The sequence below is a fragment of the Marmota flaviventris genome, chromosome 13 (assembly GCF_047511675.1).
Source record: "Marmota flaviventris isolate mMarFla1 chromosome 13, mMarFla1.hap1, whole genome shotgun sequence".
Classification (NCBI taxonomy): Eukaryota; Metazoa; Chordata; class Mammalia; order Rodentia; family Sciuridae; genus Marmota; species Marmota flaviventris.
The window spans coordinates 83,544,060-83,562,926 of NC_092510.1; the positions used below are offsets into that span (position 1 = coordinate 83,544,060).

The following is an 18,867-nucleotide window of genomic DNA, read 5'->3' on the forward strand; positions in this document are numbered from 1 at the left end:
AAATGCCATGGCAATGAAAATGTCTGTTACTATGGCCAAAAACAATGCGTCCCAATAAAATTGGGAAAAGATTAAAAATCTTCTGATGAGTGTTTGGCAAGGTAATAATAATCCAGATTATTGTGTTGACTGTTATGAAGATAATATGTTTTCTACTAATTCTTTTTGTGTTTCAATAGCAGATTGTGATGACCTTGGACCAAGAGCCAAGTGACTGAAAGAAAATTTCCCACGTTCTTTTTTTTTTATATTAAGAAAGGGGGAATATGTGGGAGGCCAACCTTATGGGTGACTGAGTTACACTCCCCAGCTGGGTGCTGAGGCGCTCAGTCACAGAAATGGGTGTGTCTTGCTACAGCCCCATGGGTGAAGCTATGCTCACCTGTTCCTTTGTAATATAACCCCTTGCCCTGTTTAGGATAGAATCTTCCATGGAAGTGCCTTGTGTGTGTCCCCTCCTCTTACTGTGCCCTTGGGTGTGGCCTACCCAGGTGTCAGTCAACCTGCTGACAGTGGACATCATAAAGATAGACTCAGCCCCCTGAAACCTGACCCCTTGCCTCATTTGAATAGCTTCTCCTCAATAAAAGGGGTCAGCGTGTGCTCTCGCTCTCGTTCTGCGGACCCTTAAGGTCAGAGGAGCCGTCACAGCAACCCCAAAGAAAAAGATATTTGTGTCTCTTGTGTGGTTATTTCCTGCAGCCCAGTTAGCCCAGTTTAACTAGAGTGACCCCTCAGCCTTTTAGTCGCGAGAACAGAAACCTGGCACACAACATCTTTATTTGTATGTGGAGCTGAGGATCTAACCCAGGCTGCACGCATGCCAGGCGAGCGTGCTACCGCTTGAGCCACATCCCCAGCCCCCAAAGATTGCTTTTAAGAGTATTGTAATCTTTACGATATTGTCTTCTAATCCATGGACATAAAATGTTTAGGTCTTCTTTAGTTTCTTTCAGCAATGTCTTGTAGTTTTAGATGTACAAGTTTTACACTTCTTTGGTTAAGTTTATTCCTAAGTATTTTATTCTTTTAGGTGCTATTGTAAATGAAATTATTTTCTTTCTGGATTATTTATTAATAGTGTACAGAAACAAGACTGAATTTTAATATTCCATATTCTATGACCCAAATGAACTCACTTATTGGCTCTAATCCATGTGTGTGTGTGTTCTTTGGGATTATGTAAAACAAGACCATGTCATCTGCAAATATAGTTTTATTTCTTCCTTTCCTGTCTGGATGCTTTTCTTTTCCTTGCTTAATTGACCTGGCTAGAGCACCCAATAATGTTAAATCTAAGTGACCAAAGTGGATATCCTTGTTTTGCCCACCCACTTTTAGAATAGCACCTGATCTGCTTATACAAGTCTCCTCTGAAAGACGGCATTCTCCTTAAACTCCGCAATTGACACTCCTATCACATGGATTCTAACATGTTGTCTACTGCTACTCGACTGCCTCATTTTATGCCTTTGACCTATTACTTGTGGCCATATTTCCTAAATATTGGGTTGCTCCTGCTCACTGCAGTTGAATTTTTCACCTGAACTCAAAATGCATCTGGTTGATTCTACCTCAATAAAAACTCTATCCAATCAGCTAATAAAAGAGCAGAAGCAGATAGAGGGTATTTGACATGAAAAGACATAAAGCTATTACCTTGGGGAATGCAAAACAAACATAGTACTTTCCTCCACAAATTTTTCTAAAACTTTGATGGATTCCACAATTCATCAATCAGTTCTGCTTCCAAAATCCAAGGAGAATGAGAACTTGAGAAACTTTTAATAGTTTGAGTTTTCACCCACTAGTTCCCCAAACTAGTTACCAAAGTTATACTTCATTTTTTAAAAAATATTTTTTTTAGTTGTGTATGAACTCAATGCCTTTGGGTTTTTTTTTAATATTTATTTTTTAGTTGCAGTTGGACACAATAATACCTTTATTTATTTTTATGTGGTGCTGAGGATCAAACCCAAGGCCTTGCATGTGCTAGGCAAGTACTCTACAGCTGAGCCACAACCCCAGCCCTCTTTAAATAAAGGGGTGGTGCTAAGATCAAACCCAGTGCCTCACACTTGCAAGGCAAGTGCTCTACCACTGAGACACAACTCCAGCCCCCACTAATATATTTCATTTCTTAGTTTACACTTCATTCTTCATTGCTTAGTCACTGCTTTCCAAAACATAAGTATACAAAGGTGGCTGGGTCTTGAAGAACTTCCTATTTATTACCAGCCACATTCTGTTCAAAGTTAGCCTTCCTCCATGAATATTTTTCTAGCACTTTTTTCGAGGTGAAATTCACCATTTTAAAGTGAACAAATCAGAACACTGAGCACATTCACTGTTGTGCAACTATGACCGATATCTAGTTCTAAAATATTTTCATTATCCCAAAAGGGTTGATGTAAAGCAGTTACTCCCTATTTCTCACTTCCACTCAGCCTATGGCAACCACCAATCTGCTTTCTATCCCTAAAGACTTGTCTATTATGACATTTCATTTAAATGAAATCATACACTATGTGATCTTTGGTTTCTGCCTCCTTTCACTTAGTGCAAGTTTTTGAGTTTCATCCACATTGTACTTATCAGTACTTCATTCCCTTTTATGGAGGAATAACATCCCATTTATTACATATGCCATATTTTGTTTATGTATTCATCAGTTGACAGACATTTGGGTTATTTCCACCTTTTGGTTATTATGAATAACTCTGCCATAGAACATACCTCTTCATATTGTTAGGCCTCTGTATAGAGCCCTGAGCCTAAGCCTAGGTGTCTCATGTATTCAAGTTAATTTTAATTCGGGGGCTTATTATTCTTTCTGCCCCTGATCATTTGTCAGAACCTCTCCAAAATTCCTTTTTCTAACCTCAGATCTCAAGGAAAATGGGTCGGACATTGATCCCTTCCCTACCTCCAGGTCCCTAGGTTCTTTATGCATATAGTTGTTCGACCTGCCTAGAATATTACATAGCAAGGAGAGAAGCCTTAATTAAGCCCTCCAAATGAAAAATCCTACCAACCCTTTCTTCCCTGAATCATGAATGCCAATATGTTAACTCTACATTTACACAACTGAGATGACCTGTGTTTGGTAGGCAGGCAATGTTTCATTACTTCCCAGTTGTTCATGTCTACTTTTATCCCTGGTCATGGCTGATTTGCAGGTTGAAACATTTTACTAGTGTTTTTGTTAGTATTTGAAACTGAATAGATACACAGAGAAGATAGGTTCTTGGAATTACTCTGGTTCCCACTATTAGGGTTAGTCATTAAACTCCTTTAATTATATAAGCCAACTCAGAATTCTCCTAGTAAGTTCCCCTTTACCTTCCCCCTTTAATTTGGTTTAAACTAGTCAGATTAAATTACTGTTATGTATAACCAACATTTAAAGGAAAGAAATTGGTATGGGAGAGTGTGTTGCAGCAAATAGCCCATCAAGGAAATATGGAGTATTTTGAGTTGGTTTTATCAAGCAGATATGGAGTGAAATCAGTGAGACTTATTTGGCATTCAAAACTAGTTTTCTTTTTTTTTTTAATATTTATTTTTTAGTTTTCGACAGACACAATATCTTTGTTTTTGTATGTGGTGCTGAGGACTGAACCCGGGCCGCATGCATGCCAGGCTAGCACGCTACCGCTTAAGCCACATCCCCGGCCCTCAAAACTAGTTTTCAAATCATTCTTTCTTCATTGAATGTTTTTTTTTTTTTCTTTTCCAACTTCTTTTCAGGTCCTAGTTTCTGGAACCTGATAATGTTACCTTATTTAGAAAAAGGATCTTTGCACATGTGAGTAAAGATTCTTAGATTGGGAGATTTTCCTACATTGTATTCTGGCTGGGCTCCAAATGCCATTACAGATATACTATTAAGGGGAAAAGAGGGAAATCTGACACACACAGAAGGCAATGTGTAGATGGAACAGAGAGATTTGAAGATGTAGGCCTTGAATGTTGGTGTGATGCAGTCAGAAGCCAAACAATGCTGGTAGTCACCAAGCCAGTAGAAACTGGAAGAGGCAATAAATGGATTCTCTTCTAAAGCTTCCAGTCAGGATTGCAGGCTTGCTGACACTTTGATTATAGCCCAGTGAAACTAATTTCAGACTCTTGGCTCCAAAACTGTGAAAGAGTAACTTTCTACTATTTTTTTTTTCTTGTTTTGGTATCCAGGCTTGAACCAAGAGCCACTTAACCATTGAGCCACATGCCCAGCCCTTTTTTTTTTTTTTTTTTTTGTGGTAGTGGGGATTGAATCCAGAGCCTTGTACATGTGAGAGAAGCGCTCTACTAACTGAGCTATATCACCAGCCCAGCCCTTTCTTATTTTACATATTTTTTATTTAGAGACAGGGTCTCATTAAGTTGCTTAGGGCCTTGCTAAATTTCTGAGGCTGGCTTTGAACTAACAATCCTCCTGCCTTAGCCTCCTGAGTTGCTGGGATTACAGGTATGTGCCACCATGCCCAGCAACTTTCTGCTATTTTAAGCCACCAAGTTTGTGGTGTAATGTGTTATGGCAATCAAGGGAACATGTGCTGGTGACTTTCATACACATATCTTTGAAACCTATAAGGTAAAGGCTATGAAATGTATTATTTCCAGCTTTAATAAAAAAAAAGTTGCTCACCAACATCTTCATTTGAGTGTCTGATAGCAATTCTGAATATGTTGAGTTTGAGATGGTCATTTTCCATTGCAATGGGTTTATACTAATTAAATTACAAGTTTAGAGGCAATAAAAAAGCAATACAATAATTTTAAAAATGCAGTTTATTTCTTTCTCTCATAATGGTATGGAGGTTGGTATATGGTCCAGGTTGAAAAGGCAACTCTGTCCTTTGAGGATCATGCAGGGACCCAGGTGCCTTCCACATTGTTTCTCTGTCATACCCTAAGGCAGTTGTTTTCAAAGTATCTTCCCTGGATGAGTAACAACAGCAAATTTTCAGCAAATATTGCAGTTCTACTGAATCAGAAACATCATAGTTGAAACCAGCACTTCCTTTTTTACTCCTTTGACAATGAACCTAAGACTTGTACATGTTAGGCAAGTGATCTCCACCTGAGGTATATCCACAGTCCTTTTTTTTTTTTTTTTTTTTTTTAGTTTTCAATGAATCTTTACTTATTTATATGGGGTGCTGAGAATCTAACCCAGTACCTCACACATGCTAGGCAAGTGCTCTAACACTGTGCTATGACTCCAGCGCCATCCACAGTCCTTGTTTTAAATTTTCATTTTGAGACAGGGTCTCTCTAAATTGCCTAGGCTGGTTAATTGTACTACCTCAGCCTCCCAAGTAGCTGAAATTACAGGAATATACCAATATGCCAGCATTTTTTTTTTATTTTGAAAAAATAATGGCAAAATTTACCATCGTTAACTTTTTTTTTTTTTTTTTTGGTAGTGCAGGGATGGAAGCCAGGGTCTTGTGCATGCTAGGCAAGCACTCTACCATTTCTTAAGTATACAGGTCAGTGGCAGTAAGTACACTCACACTGCGTACAACAATTACACATCCATCTCCATCTGTCTCCAAAACGTTTTTCATCTTCTAAAACTGAAACTCTGTCATGCCCCCTCCTACTGGCTCCAGACAAAACCACCTTTCTACTTTCTGTCTCTTTGAATTTGACTACTGTATATCCCTCATACAAATCGAAGTATTTAGTATTTGCCCTTTATGGCTTATTTAACTTTACATGTTTTCAAGGTTTATCCATGTTGTCACATAAGCCACGATTTTCTTTAAGGGTGAGTTAATATTACATTGGATATTCCACATTTAGTTTATGCATTCATTCAAGGGACACTTGTAATCTATTTTGAAGAATGCTGCTACAAAAATGGGTATGCAAATCTCTCTTTGGTTTTTCCTTGGGGTCTATGCACAGAAGAGGAAGTGCAGGATCATGTGGTGATTTTTCTTTTACATTTTCTTTGGTTTTGCTAAGTTGGGAAGATTAATCTCGAACTTGTGATCCTCCTAACTCAGCCTCCTGAGTCTTTGAGATTACAGGCACATTTTCCTGTGTCTAGCTATTTTTAATTTTTCAAGAAACTACCTTCTTGTGCACAGTGTGTTTTTTTAATTTTTTTTTTTTTAGTTATAGATGGACACAATACCTTTATTTATTTATTTTTATGTGGTGCTGAGGATCAAACCCAGTGCCTCACATGTGTGAGGCAAGAGTGCTACACTGAACCACAACCCCAGCCCCCCACAGTGTGATTCTGATTTATGGTAAAGTTTGAGGAGCACTGTCTTAGGGTTTTGTCTTCATTTGCATGAAGACTGACTGAAGTCCATATCTATGTCCCAACCTACAGGAAGGAGGATGGAAAGCTGAGGCAAGCAATAGACATTGCTTAACTCACTTCTGCTGACATCTTATTGACTCAATCTCATGACTATATGTCACTGCAAGATTAACATAGCTAAATGTTTCCTGTGGATGAAAGCACAATAGTGGTCTGCTGCAGGATTTCTGCTCCAGTATCCCCAATCTTGGTTGTGGTACCACTGTCCTCCCAGGAGTTTACACTAGAAATCCAGCAGTCATGTTTTGACACCACATCCAATCATTAGTTAAATCAGGTCGGTTCTTAAGCCTCTCTTTCCATTTCCACTCTTACTGCTTTAGGTCAGGTTACCTTTCACTTTTCTTATTACATTATTATGAGCTTCTATGCCATCTATTCCCAAACTATTCTTCACATTGTAGCCAGAACACTTTCTACATTGTTCATTCTAAGCCAAAATCATTCATCTTTTAAAACCAGATCTAATAATGTTCACAAGTCCTCCTCTTCCTCAATCCCACCTACCTCCTCTAATATTAATCAAATACTAGGTTTATCAATGTAATAGTGTAGGAGCTCATAGATAACTCAAAATCATACTTTAACACTAGGCAAAATATTGAATACAATGGATTAAATTTAAACTACCTCTAATAATTTAGGAATAAATTTATCTTCTACAAAAGTATAAAAAACAGCATAAGTACAGGTGTTCAGTTTCACAAAAGAGCAACATTATGAATGAAAAGTTGGCTAAGGTTTTTAGTTTTGCCACTTAGCTGAACTCTCCTTTTATTTAACAAATGGAAATAGAAGCACACCACTCAAGGAAGTGGAATCTAAAAGACCAAGGACATACGTGCTTTCAAAAAGGAGGGAGTTTTTTAGACGTTATGCAAGAGATGCCATTCTATACATACCCTTCAGCAAAAGCTCCCAAGAGTTAGTGGACAGTTCATCTTTTCAACCGTCTTTATAACTCTCTCTCTCTAAGACACTTTTAGGATAGATCTCCTCCCACATATACACGGAGATCTTGTCCTGTATCTCAAGTGACCTGTGCATGGTAGGGGCTAATATTTGCTGAATAAGTAAATTCCTCAAGTCTCGAAGAACCATATAATGGATCACAAGTTGAAATACCTATAAGAGACTGACAGGTTGGGCAGGTGACATACGTGAGTAAACAGAGCCATTACAGGCCTACAATACACGGGGCAGTTACATACCCCATAGCGAGATAGCTTCCTTAAGTAGGCGTCCTATATCAATCTCCTTAGCGTTCTGTCTACCCCTACAAAATACAAAACAATTTCTTCATTTCAAATATGCCATGGCCTTTGGTTCACTTAGGGTGGCTGAGTTACTTCCAGGCTTAACTTCCCAAAGGAAAACCGAATCCCAGAATTGACCTTATTCTAGGAGGAAAACTTTCCTTCTCCAAATTTGGCTTTTGCTGCAGAGATTTAGTATGAATTCTTTAGCGCGACTTCTGAAGAGATCTCTGTTCCAGAAACTGCCCTCTCACCACAGGCTATCCACAGACGAGTGAGATCAGGAAGGCTTTATCCACACTGGGTGGGCGAGTGGAAAGGCGACGCTTGCTGGCTTCTGCCCCAAAGTGCATTTCTGCCGACCGAAAGAAAGCATTGCTAAAGGGGGCATCCGAGACCGCGGCGGGCCGGGAGGATGGGGTGGAGAGAAAAGGTGGAACTGAAAGGTCGAGAGCCAAAGCACCCCAGGTAGTCCCTAGAGCTCAGGGTCCCCAGCCGACCAGTCACTCGCCTGGCCCGAAACTGGCTCTAGAAAAAACCCCAGGCTCCAGCAAGGACGTGAGTAGCTACTGACGCACCCCATACGGCAGACGCGGGCAGAGGTCCATTGTCCCGTAGAACCCCGGGAGAGGGGCGGGGCGGAGGTGCCTCTCAAGGCGCTTGCGCAGAGAGCCGGTTTCCAGGGCCCTGGCTGAGCGCGGGACAGGCACAAACGCGGAGCTCCGGCGGCCCCCTGCGTGCGCAGGCGCACTCAGCGATCTCCGCCTTCTTCGAGCGCCCATCCCCTGCGGGCCTCGGGGGCGGGGCCTCGGGGGCGGGGCCGTTGAGGAGCTCAATGCGCATTGAAGTTGCGCCTAGTGCTCCCGGCTAGCAGCTGCCGCCACCTCATCAGGTCTGCGGAAGTCATGTTACCCAACACCGGGTAAGGGGCTGGGGACAGTGCGGGGAGAGATCGGGCTGGGTGAGTGCATGGCGCGGTGGGGTCGCTGCGAATCGCCTGGGCCAGTGAAGGTGCTGGGCGTTGGGTCCTTAGGACCTGCAGTAGTGCGTGGAAAGTAACCCCAAGTTGTGTACTACAGGGGGCCTCCGTGTAAAATCCTCTTCCTCAGGTAAAGAGTCTTGAGTGGTTTTCCCACTACTTAACCCTACCTTGGGTTTAGAAGCAGTTACGTGGGACTAGCCGAATGCCTGAAAATTCTAGGTGAAAGGTCACTGGAACAAGCTAGTGACCTTGGTGTTTCCACTTGTTCGGAACATTTTATTTTAGAGTTATAAGATGATTGGGATGCTTAAATGATCTTTAAATATCTTTTGGCAGTGATTTTTTTTCAAAGTTTTAAGCGAGATAACGTATAACAAAATTTGCCATTTTAAGTGTACCGTTTGGTAGTGTTAGGTATGTTCACCTTGTTGTGCAACTGATCTCCAGAACTTTTCATCTCTCAAAAACAAAAACTGTGCTCATTAAACAGTGCCTCCCAGTTTTCCTTTTCCCTGAAGCCCCTGGCAAATACCATTCTACTTTGTTTCTGTGCAGTCTGATTACTTCCAGCTGAATGACAACCGATACATTCTGTATTATCTTGAAACAGGTACATAGCCAAAAGGCTGTAATAGTTCAAAAAGGTGTGAAGTAAAGAAGAATCTTTTAAATCGTCTCTGTTAGTTTCTGATCTTTCCATTATAGGGGTTTATAAACTATTTTGTATACCATCCAAACAGGGACACTTATTTGAAAAAATAGTAGCAAACTCCATTTTGGCTTTGCTTCTTTTACTTAACATGCCTTGGGATATATAGACATTTTTAAAGTACCTGCAGGTCTTCCTCCTCTTTTTAATGATTGCATAATGTATTACATAGTTTTACCTTTATTTAGTTAACTTGTGCCCTATTTTTTGGATACCAGATCCTTTGCGCGTTTTTTTTTTTGTTGTTGTTGTTATTCCATCTTTGCTTCCATGATTTACCCTGAATTCTGTTTGCACAGTGAGTGTGTGTGTTTTTGAGCATATCTCTAGGATAAATTCCTGGAGGCGAAATTGTGGAATCAATTTTGATCATTGTTACAAGAAGCATAGATATTTGCCTCCAAAAGGGTTGCATACCCAAATGATGAATGATGTTTTCTAATCCAACCTGTTGAATTTGGTCAGAACAAAATATTTGATAATGAAAATCTAATTAGAGAAAAAAATGGCTCCTCATGATACTTCAATTTTGTATTTGTTTCATCACTAGTGAGGATGAGGATCTCCTTATAAATATAAACCATGGAGCTTTTTGACTCCCAGAGGCTATTTGGTAATATCTGAGATTTTTGATTGTCATAATTGTGGGGAGATTCTAATGGCATCTAGTGAGTGGAGTCAACTAGCTGCAGATAAACATCTTACAGTGCACAGACAGTTCTAAAACAAAACATTATCTAGTCCAAAATGTCAATAGTGCAGAGGTTGAGAAGCCGTGGTTTAAAGCCAACTGTGTATCTTTTTAATGACTGGCTTGCCCAGTGAGATTTTTGATTGATCTTTGAGAGCTTGCATATTTTAAAATTTTATTCTTTATCATATGTGTTACAAATACTTTCTCAGTTTTTTAAAATTGTGTCTTAGGTTTGATTATGTTATTTGTTTAACATGAAGAAATGTGTTTTTATGAAGTCAGAACTATTAATCTTTTAAGGCTTTTGTGTTTTTGGAACAAGCTCAAAGGCCATGTGTCACATCCACAGCCCAGTTGTGCCAGGCCAAAGAAACTGCACAGAGACAGCGTCCAAGACGTGATTTATTGGGGAAAGCTTACGAGTGATCAGTGACTGCTCCAAGAGTTCAGTGACAACAGACTGAACTGGTAGCTCTTCTGTCCTTCGCAGTGCTTTGCAAGCAGTGTCTACTTTCCCTCAGTGGCAGCCAGCTGGACAGATGACACATATCTTTTCCAGTGTTCTTAGTTTGGCACCCATTCCCACTTAGAGAGGTTTTGTTTTGTATGTTTGGTTGCAGAAGCAGTGATATCATCAGCATTAGCTTGCATACATGACCAGCATATCAAGGAGCAACTGTTCTGGTGAACATGTAAGAAACTAGCTTTCTACATATAACACTTTCTTCATATAATACTAGTAAATGTTCAATTTGAATTTCTAGTGTGCATAAGAGAAAACCAGTGTCTTACAAGATATATGATGTATTTGGACTTTCTGGCTCAGGTTTACTGTCATTGTTCCCTAAATTTTTTGGACAGAAAGGGGGCATTCAGCAACAAGATGCTTTATTGTCTCTCTTTTCTTTAGGGATGATGGTACACCATGCTTATACACACACACACACACACACACACATACTTTAAATTATTGTTATAGTATTTTTATGGTTCTCTACTTTTTTTAAAAGTATTTTTTAGTTGTCGATGGACCTTTATTTTATTTGTATGTGGTGCTGAAAATCAAACCCAGTGCCTCAGGCATGCTAGGCAAGTATGCTACCACTTAGCCACAACCCCAGCCCCTGGTTTTCTACTTTAAAAAAATTTTTTTGTGTGTGTTTGAAAGGGATCAAATCTAAGGCTTCATATATGCTAGGCAAGTGCTCTATCCCTGAGCTACTCCCCAACCTTATTTTTATATTTTTATAAATATTTTACATTTTATAGCATTTATATGTGTATATTTTGCATTCAGATTTTTAAAAAGTAAGACTGTTTTATTAGAACTGGAGGAGTTGCTGAAGAAGGAATGTTCAAGTTGAATTTATGAATTCAAGAGTGGAAAAGTCCTTCTAGCACCTAAAAACTGGAACTTACAGTCAGGAAAGTAGGATGGCTTCCCATGTTCAGAGTTTTTCATCCATTTGAGATTAATTTTGGCACGGAGGAAGTCCACTTCATTTTGGTTCTGATAGCCCTCCATTTGTTTCAGCAGCTTTGACCTAATAGTTAATCCTTTTCCTTATGTCAGAAATTCTACTACTATCACATGTGAAATTCTTGTATGTATAGGGATCTATTTCTGGACTTTATGTTCTGTTATAGTGGTCTTTCTGTTCATGCAATGGTATCAAACCACTTAATTACTCTAGTTTTATAAAATATGTTAATATTGAGAAAAGCTAGATCTTGCCTCATTTGGAAATATTTTTTTTCAAAAATTTCCTGATTATTCTTGGGTCTTTATTTTTTCAAATGAACTTTAGAATAGTTTGAATAGTTTTTTTTTTTTTTAATTAAAAACTTTTTTTTTTCTGGGTGTGGTGTGCATGGTCATAGTCCCAGCTATTTGATAAGCTGAGGCAGGAGGTCACTTGAGCCTAAGAGTTTGAGACAAGCCTGGGCAACATAGCAAGACCCTGTCTCAAAACCAAAATCAAGGGGCTGGGGTTGTGGCTCAGTGATATAGCACTTGCCTAGCACATGTGAGGTACTGGGTTTGATTCTCAACACCACATATAAATAAATTAATAAAATAAAGGTCCACTGATAACTAAATGTGTGTGTGTGTGTGTGTGTGTGTGTGTGTGTGTGTAAAATTAAAAACAAAAACAAAACCAAACAAATCATTTTCCTTTTTAAAAATGGTTAAAAATTTCTTCACATTTATCCTGATTTTCAGATGTCAGAGAATTTTAGTAAGTTGAGATGTAGGTTATCTCTACATTTGCAAGTTTTAGCTACCTACTGATGGTATTTGAGAAATGTGGACTCTTTTCTCTGAGGTGCTCTTGTCATTAACATTCTGGTTCTAATGCTTTGGAGCTGGAGGAGATCCTTCCTGTAGTACCAGTCTAGCTGTCTTTGACTTTCTTGCTTCCAGTGCCATCTGGCTCTGGGTGAGGAGGAGAAGCCCTTTATCCTAGTGGGAAGCAGTCCAGCTCTATCCTGGGCAAAGGGATGGGCCTTTTAAAGCAATAGTTGGGATATTTTCATGTGAATATTTACATTAAATCAATTTAATAATCTGTGTATACTACTTTTTATATATGGAAAAGAGAATATTACATATGCAGATGTAAAATGTCATATATATATATATATGTCATATATATATATATATATATATATATATATATATATATATATATATATATATTGTGTTTGTGTCTGTTTGCATATTTCTGGAAAAATAAATACAGAAAGGATCAACCAGAAATCAGTGAAGCATGTAACCTCCAGACTTCTTTGAGTGTATATTAGTATAAGATTTTTTAAAATAATTTTTTAATTTGTTTTAATTAGTTACACATGACAGTACAATGATCTTGACATATCATACATTTGAATCAGATGGGATATAATTTCTCATTTTTCTGAGTGTACAGGTTGCAGAATCACATTGGTCATGCAGTTACGTATATACATACAGCAATAACAATTTCTATTTTATTCTGCTGTCCTTCCATCCCCCCCTTCCCCTCCCCTCTCCTCCCATCACTTTTCTCTGCCCAATCTAATGTGACAACACTTTTTTTTCCTCACATTGTCATATATGTATTCTGTATAAAGATGAGGGTCTCCTTCCATTTTCCATGCAATTCCCTTTCTCCCTCCCTTTCCCTCTAGTACAAGATTTTGACTTTTAAACCATGTACATATTTTACAATATCCCTTATCAAAGATGAGGGGACAGAAAAACTAAAATTGAATTAAAAAATAAACAAACTTAGCTACATATCAAACTTAACACATATACATACAAGGAAAAGAACAAATTCTTATAATTTTTTTTAAAAATATTATTTTTTAGTTGTTGTTAGACACAATATCTTTATTTTATTTATTTATTTTTATATGGTGCTAAGGATCAAACCCAGGGCCTTGCACATGCTAGCTAAGTACTCTACCGCTGAGCCACAACCCCAGCCCCAATTCTCATAATTTTTGATGTATGATCTGTCTTTACATTTTAGAGGGATTTGAGCTAAAGGCAAAAAGATGCGCAAAGAAATCTTGAATTCTGCTTAGTAGACTTATTACTGGCATTGGCATAGTTATTGGAAGACTATTGTATCTTATGCTACATACCTCTCTCTCCTTGCTCTGACTCCTTAACAGAAGAATGGATAGGATTCTTACTCCTCTTCCCTTTGATAGGAGTGAGAGATCCTAGAAATTCTTTTTGTAGTTTCCAACTTGGCCCACAGGGCCATTGTCCTTTTTCTTTTACAGTCATTTCTGTCAGCATCATGTTCTTATTACTGAAACTATCAAGGCCTGGGATTCTTAGATCTCAAGTGTTTATCTTAGGCTTTTGATTTTTGGACTGTACTGGGCATTGAACCCAGGGTCTTATGCATACTAAGCATATACTCTCAACAATATATTTTAATTTTGTCTTTTTTAACCTTACAATCATTATTTTATTATTAAAATCTTTAGATTCTATACTTATTTACCATATCTTTGGTTTTCATATCTTCTTGCATCTCAGACTTTCCATCTGGAAACTTCTAATTGAAGTAATAAGACATAAAGAAGACGTATATGGACTGGGGTTGTGGCTTATGGGTAGAGCGCTCGCCTACCATGTGTGAGGCACTGGGTTCAATCCTCAGCACCACATAAAAATAAAATAAAGATATTGTGACCATCTATAACTAAAAAATAAATATTTAAAAAAGTAAGAAGTATATGGATTGCAATGAAATAAACATTGTTGCCATTATTTGTAGATGATATCATCCTACATAGAAAACTAAAATAATGTATAACTAAATTATCAGAATTAATAAGAATTTTACTATTTTAGGATCTAAAAGTCAATGAAGAAAAATAATTTAGATTTCTATACATAACAAAAATCTGTAAGAAATATAGAAATATAGTACATTTATAAAAGTATAAAATTCAAAATCCTGAGTAGGGACTCTACTATAAAACAAATGATCTATATCTTTCATCAAATAATGGTTTATAGGATGGAAGGGGAACTAGTACAGATTGAGATTTATAAGATATGACAAATGCAATGTGAGAGCCTTAATGGATCCTGATTTGATCAGACCAACTGTAAAAAGACATTATTGAGAACATTATAAAAGTTTAAATATGGACAGATACTGGATGGTATTGAGGGATTACTTATTTTCATAAGCATAATAATCATGTTATATCAAAAGTGTTTATCAGAAAAGTAAATACTAAAGTATTATTTTTTTAACATTTATTTTTTAGTTGTAGATGGACACAATACCTTTATTTTATTTTATTTCTTATGTGGTGCTGAGGACTGAACCCAGGTCCTCGAACATGCTAGGTGAGCGCTCCACCGCTGAGCCACAACCCCAGCCCCTAAAGTATTCTTATGTGAAATTATATGACCTTTGGGATTTGTTTTCTGATAATTGCTTTCAAACTTTTGATAATTGTTCAGGAAATAAACTGATTGTACTATTTTTATAATAAATAATTAAAAATGGTCTTAGTCTTTTTTTTTTTTTTGTACCTTTATTTTGTTTATTTATTTTTATGTGGTGCTGAGGATTGAACCCAGTGCCTCATACAAGCTAGGCAAGTGCTCTACCACTGAGCTACAACCCCAGCTGTGGTCTTTGTCTTTTTTTTTTTTTTTTCCCTTTTCTTTTTTGGCACTGAGGATTGGACTCAGGAGCACTTTTACCACTGAGCTACATCTCCATCCCTTTTTATTTTTTATTTTGAGGAGGGTCTCACTAAGTTGCTTAGGGTCACTCTAAGTTGCTGCTGAGGCTGACCTAAAACTTGTGACCCTCTTGTCTCAGCCTCCCCAGCAGCTGGATTACAGGCATATACCACTGTGCCTGACAAAAGTGATCTTTGTCTTTACACTGATTGTTTTTTGTTGCAAAGGAATATTAGTAACTATACAGTGGAGAAATCTGATAATATTGGTTGGATGATAAAATTAACATTACCAGTAAGACCAGGTAGATACTGTGTACTTCCTGATCTGATACACTGAAGAAAATAGTATTGCATATTCTGGCTGGGAATGTATAGCTTGGCTCTGATAATGAGGAAATACCAGATGAATCTAAAAGATACAGGGGCTAAGGTGTGGCTCAGAGGTAGAGCACTTGCCTAGCATGTGCGAGGCCCTGGGTTCGATCCATAGTACCACTTAAAGATAAATAAATAAAGATATTGTGTCCAACTAAAAAATAAATATAAAAATAAAATGAGATTCATTCTATTTTTTTTTTTAAAGGAATGGAGGAGTGCAGGTGCAGTGGCACATGCCTCCAATCCCAGTGGCTTGGGAAGCTGAAGCAGGAGGATTGTGAGTTTAAAGCCAGCCTCAGCAACTTAAGGAGGCTGAGACAAAAGGATCACAAAGTTGTCCTAAGCAACTCAGCGATACCTTGTCTCTAAATAAAATACAAAGAGGGTTGTGGATGTGGCTCAGTGGTTGAGCATCCTTAGTTTCAATCCCTGGTACCAAAAAAAAAAAAGTAACGGGGGTGTTTGGGGTTGTGGCTCAGTGGTAGAGCGCTTGCCTAGCATGTGCGAGGCACTGGGTTTGATTCTCAGTACTACATATAAATAAATAAAGGTCCATCAACAACTAAAAAAATTCTTAAAAATTAAAAGGAATTGGGACTGTATTTTTCAAAAGGTCAATATTATAAAAGACAAGAGGCTGCAAAAATGTTCTAGATTAAAGGAGATGAAAGAGATATGACAAGTAAAGGAATAGTCTGATCTTCACCTGGGTCCTGTATTTGAGGGCAAAAAATGCTCTAGGGCATTGTTGGGTCCATTGACAAAATTAAAATACTGATGTTTTATTAGATATAAGTAGTTATTGTGTTAATGTTATATATACTAAGGTTGTTAACTCTACTGTGGATATATAAAAAGATAGGCCCTGATGTATTCATCTTACTCTTAAGTGGTTTGGAAAAAATAAGATCTATGGAAGGACAAGAGTGAGGATGAGCAGGAGTACAAATGACAAAGCAATGAGGTTCAACTACTAATCTGGGTGAAAGATATTTGTGTATTCTTCATATTATTCTTACAACTTTAAGTTTGAAATTATTTACAAATACAAACTTGAAAAAAAGTTAAAAACAATGGAGTACCCAAGAATAAAGTCAGTAAAAAATGAGTAATACTTTTCTGTAGAAAATTATACAATTATATGGGGCTGGGACTGTGACTTAGCAGTAGAGCGCTCACCTAGCACATGTGAGGCACTGGGTTCAATCCTCAGCACCACATAAAAATAAATAAATAAAATAAAAGTATCATGTCCAACTACAACTAAAAAAAAAGTTTTGTTTTTTTTTAAAAAGAGAATTATACAGTTATATGAAAAAACATTAAAAACCTAAATAAATGGGGAGTGATACCATGTTCATGGATTGTAAAACAGTTATGAAGACACAAATTCTTACCAAACTGAGTTATAAATTTAATATAATTTCTATCAAAATCCCAACTAATTTTGCTGTGTAGATAGATAAAATATGTGTGAAAAAGCAGAGGTCCAAGTATAGCCAAGAAACCCCTGAAGAAGAACAAATGGAATTTTTTGCCCTATCAGTTATCAAGAATAATAAAGCTATTATAATTAAGACAGTGTGGTCTCTGTAGACCAGTGGACAGAATAGAGAGTTTAGGAGCAGGTCTATAAATTTATGGAGTTAATAAAGCTGACATTGAAGACTGTAGGAAAGATAAGTTTTTCAGTTTTAGACAGTTGGTTAATCATACATGGGAAGAAATAGATTGGCTTCCTAAACTTTAAAACTTTAAAAGGCAAACCATAAAACATGTGGAAGCTTTATATGCTTGTAGGTAAGGAAGAATTTCTTACCCTAAAAGCATTGGCCATGAAAAGTAAATGTTCATAAATTCTGCTATATGAAAAATGAAGAATTTCTCTTCATCGAAAGATATAAAGATAGTGAAAAGGCAAGCCACAGTGAGAAGATATTTGAATGTATATAATTTATAGACTTTATGAGTCAATAAGAAGAAAAATAACCATGTAGAAAAATAGAAGAACAAATTATTAGGAATTTCTTGGGAGAAGGAACATTAAGTGACCATTAATATGAAAATATGTTCAACCTCATTAGTAGTCAGGGAAATGTAAATTTAAACCAGCATTTCATATTACCAGATTAGCAAAAAAAAAAAAAAAAAAATTAAATAACTGACATTACCAAGTGCTTGGGGCAGGATGGGGGGGTTGTGTGGACTGTCATCTCATACACTGCTAGTAGAAAATTAACCACTTTAGAAATTGCTTGAACTTTGGTATTGCTTGAACTTCAGTGTATATTTATCTATTGCCATGTAACAAATGACTCCAAATTTTAGTGTTTTAAAACAACTTTTTTTTAAGGTAATAGGGAATTAACTTAGAGCATTGTGTAAATGCTAGGCAAGTACTCTCCCACTGGGCTGCAATCCCCAGCTCCTTTTTTGTTTTGTTTTAATTTTTTAATTGTATATGGGCATAATACCTTTATTTTTTATTTTTACATGGTTCTGGGGATCGAACCCAGTGCCTCAGGCATGCTAGGCAAGCACCATACCACTGAGCCACAACCCTTGCCCGTGTTTTGTTTTAATTTTATTTTGAGACAGTATCTCAATAAGTTGCTCAGGCTGGCCTTGAACTTGTAGTACTCAAGCCTCAACCTCTAGGATTGCTGAGATTATGTGCACCACCATGCCTGGCAAAAACAACTTATTTTTCACAGTTCTTTGGGTTGCCTGGGTTCTTCTCCATGTAGTGCATACATATGGCTGCATCTAGCTGGTAACTTTGCTAAAATATCTTAAGTAGCATCAACAAATGATGAGAGGCCATGTGGAGAGACACTCTGGAGGGTGTCTCTCCACATGGCCTCTCATCATTTGTTAATCTACTCACTAGCAGCATGGCATCTGGCTTCTAAGAGAAAGTAGAAGCTGCCCACCATTTTATGGTTTGGAAGTTCAAGAGTGTTGCTTCTGTCACATTCATTTAGTCAACAAAAGCCATAGGCTAACCCAAACTCAAAGGGAGGGGAAAATGTAATCCTTTTCTTGATGGAAGGAATGTCAAATAATTTGTGGTTATCTTTGATTCATAACAATATCCTTTAAACCAGCAGTTACACTAATAGATATGTGCTCTAGGGAAACCCTTGCATGTGTGACTGAAGATAGGTTCAACAGTATTTATCACAGCATTGTTCATACTGCCAAACAACAAAATACCTGGAAAATACCCTCCACCAAGGCCATATGCAGCAGGATAAATAAAAAATTTATAGTTCATATGTGGACTCTCATAAG

General features: G+C 37.5%; 1 protein-coding gene and 1 long non-coding RNA gene across 4 annotated transcripts in view; one reads left to right on the plus strand and one right to left on the minus strand.

Moving 5' to 3' along the window:
• Nucleotides 1–4,773: 4,773 nt before the first annotated feature.
• LOC139701621 (uncharacterized) lies at nucleotides 4,774–8,242 on the minus strand. Its single transcript, XR_011704151.1, has 2 exons — nucleotides 8,178–8,242; nucleotides 4,774–7,954 (listed from the first exon to the last, which is right to left on the minus strand). It is a non-coding gene; the product is annotated as an uncharacterized lncRNA (long non-coding RNA).
• Nucleotides 8,243–8,405: 163 nt separating this feature from the next.
• Nucleotides 8,406–18,867, plus strand: part of Hsdl2 (hydroxysteroid dehydrogenase like 2) — a 67,325-nt gene continuing 56,863 nt past the window's right edge. For 2 of the 3 annotated variants that reach the window (XM_071600841.1, XM_027943039.3), the window contains exon 1: nucleotides 8,406–8,521. In XM_071600841.1, coding sequence (XP_071456942.1) covers nucleotides 8,505–8,521 — 17 coding nt within the window. In that variant the 5' untranslated portion in view covers nucleotides 8,406–8,504. Of the gene's footprint in view, nucleotides 8,522–10,604; nucleotides 10,677–18,867 lie in introns of all 3 variants that reach the window. The other variant, XM_071600842.1, reaches the window with a different exon arrangement.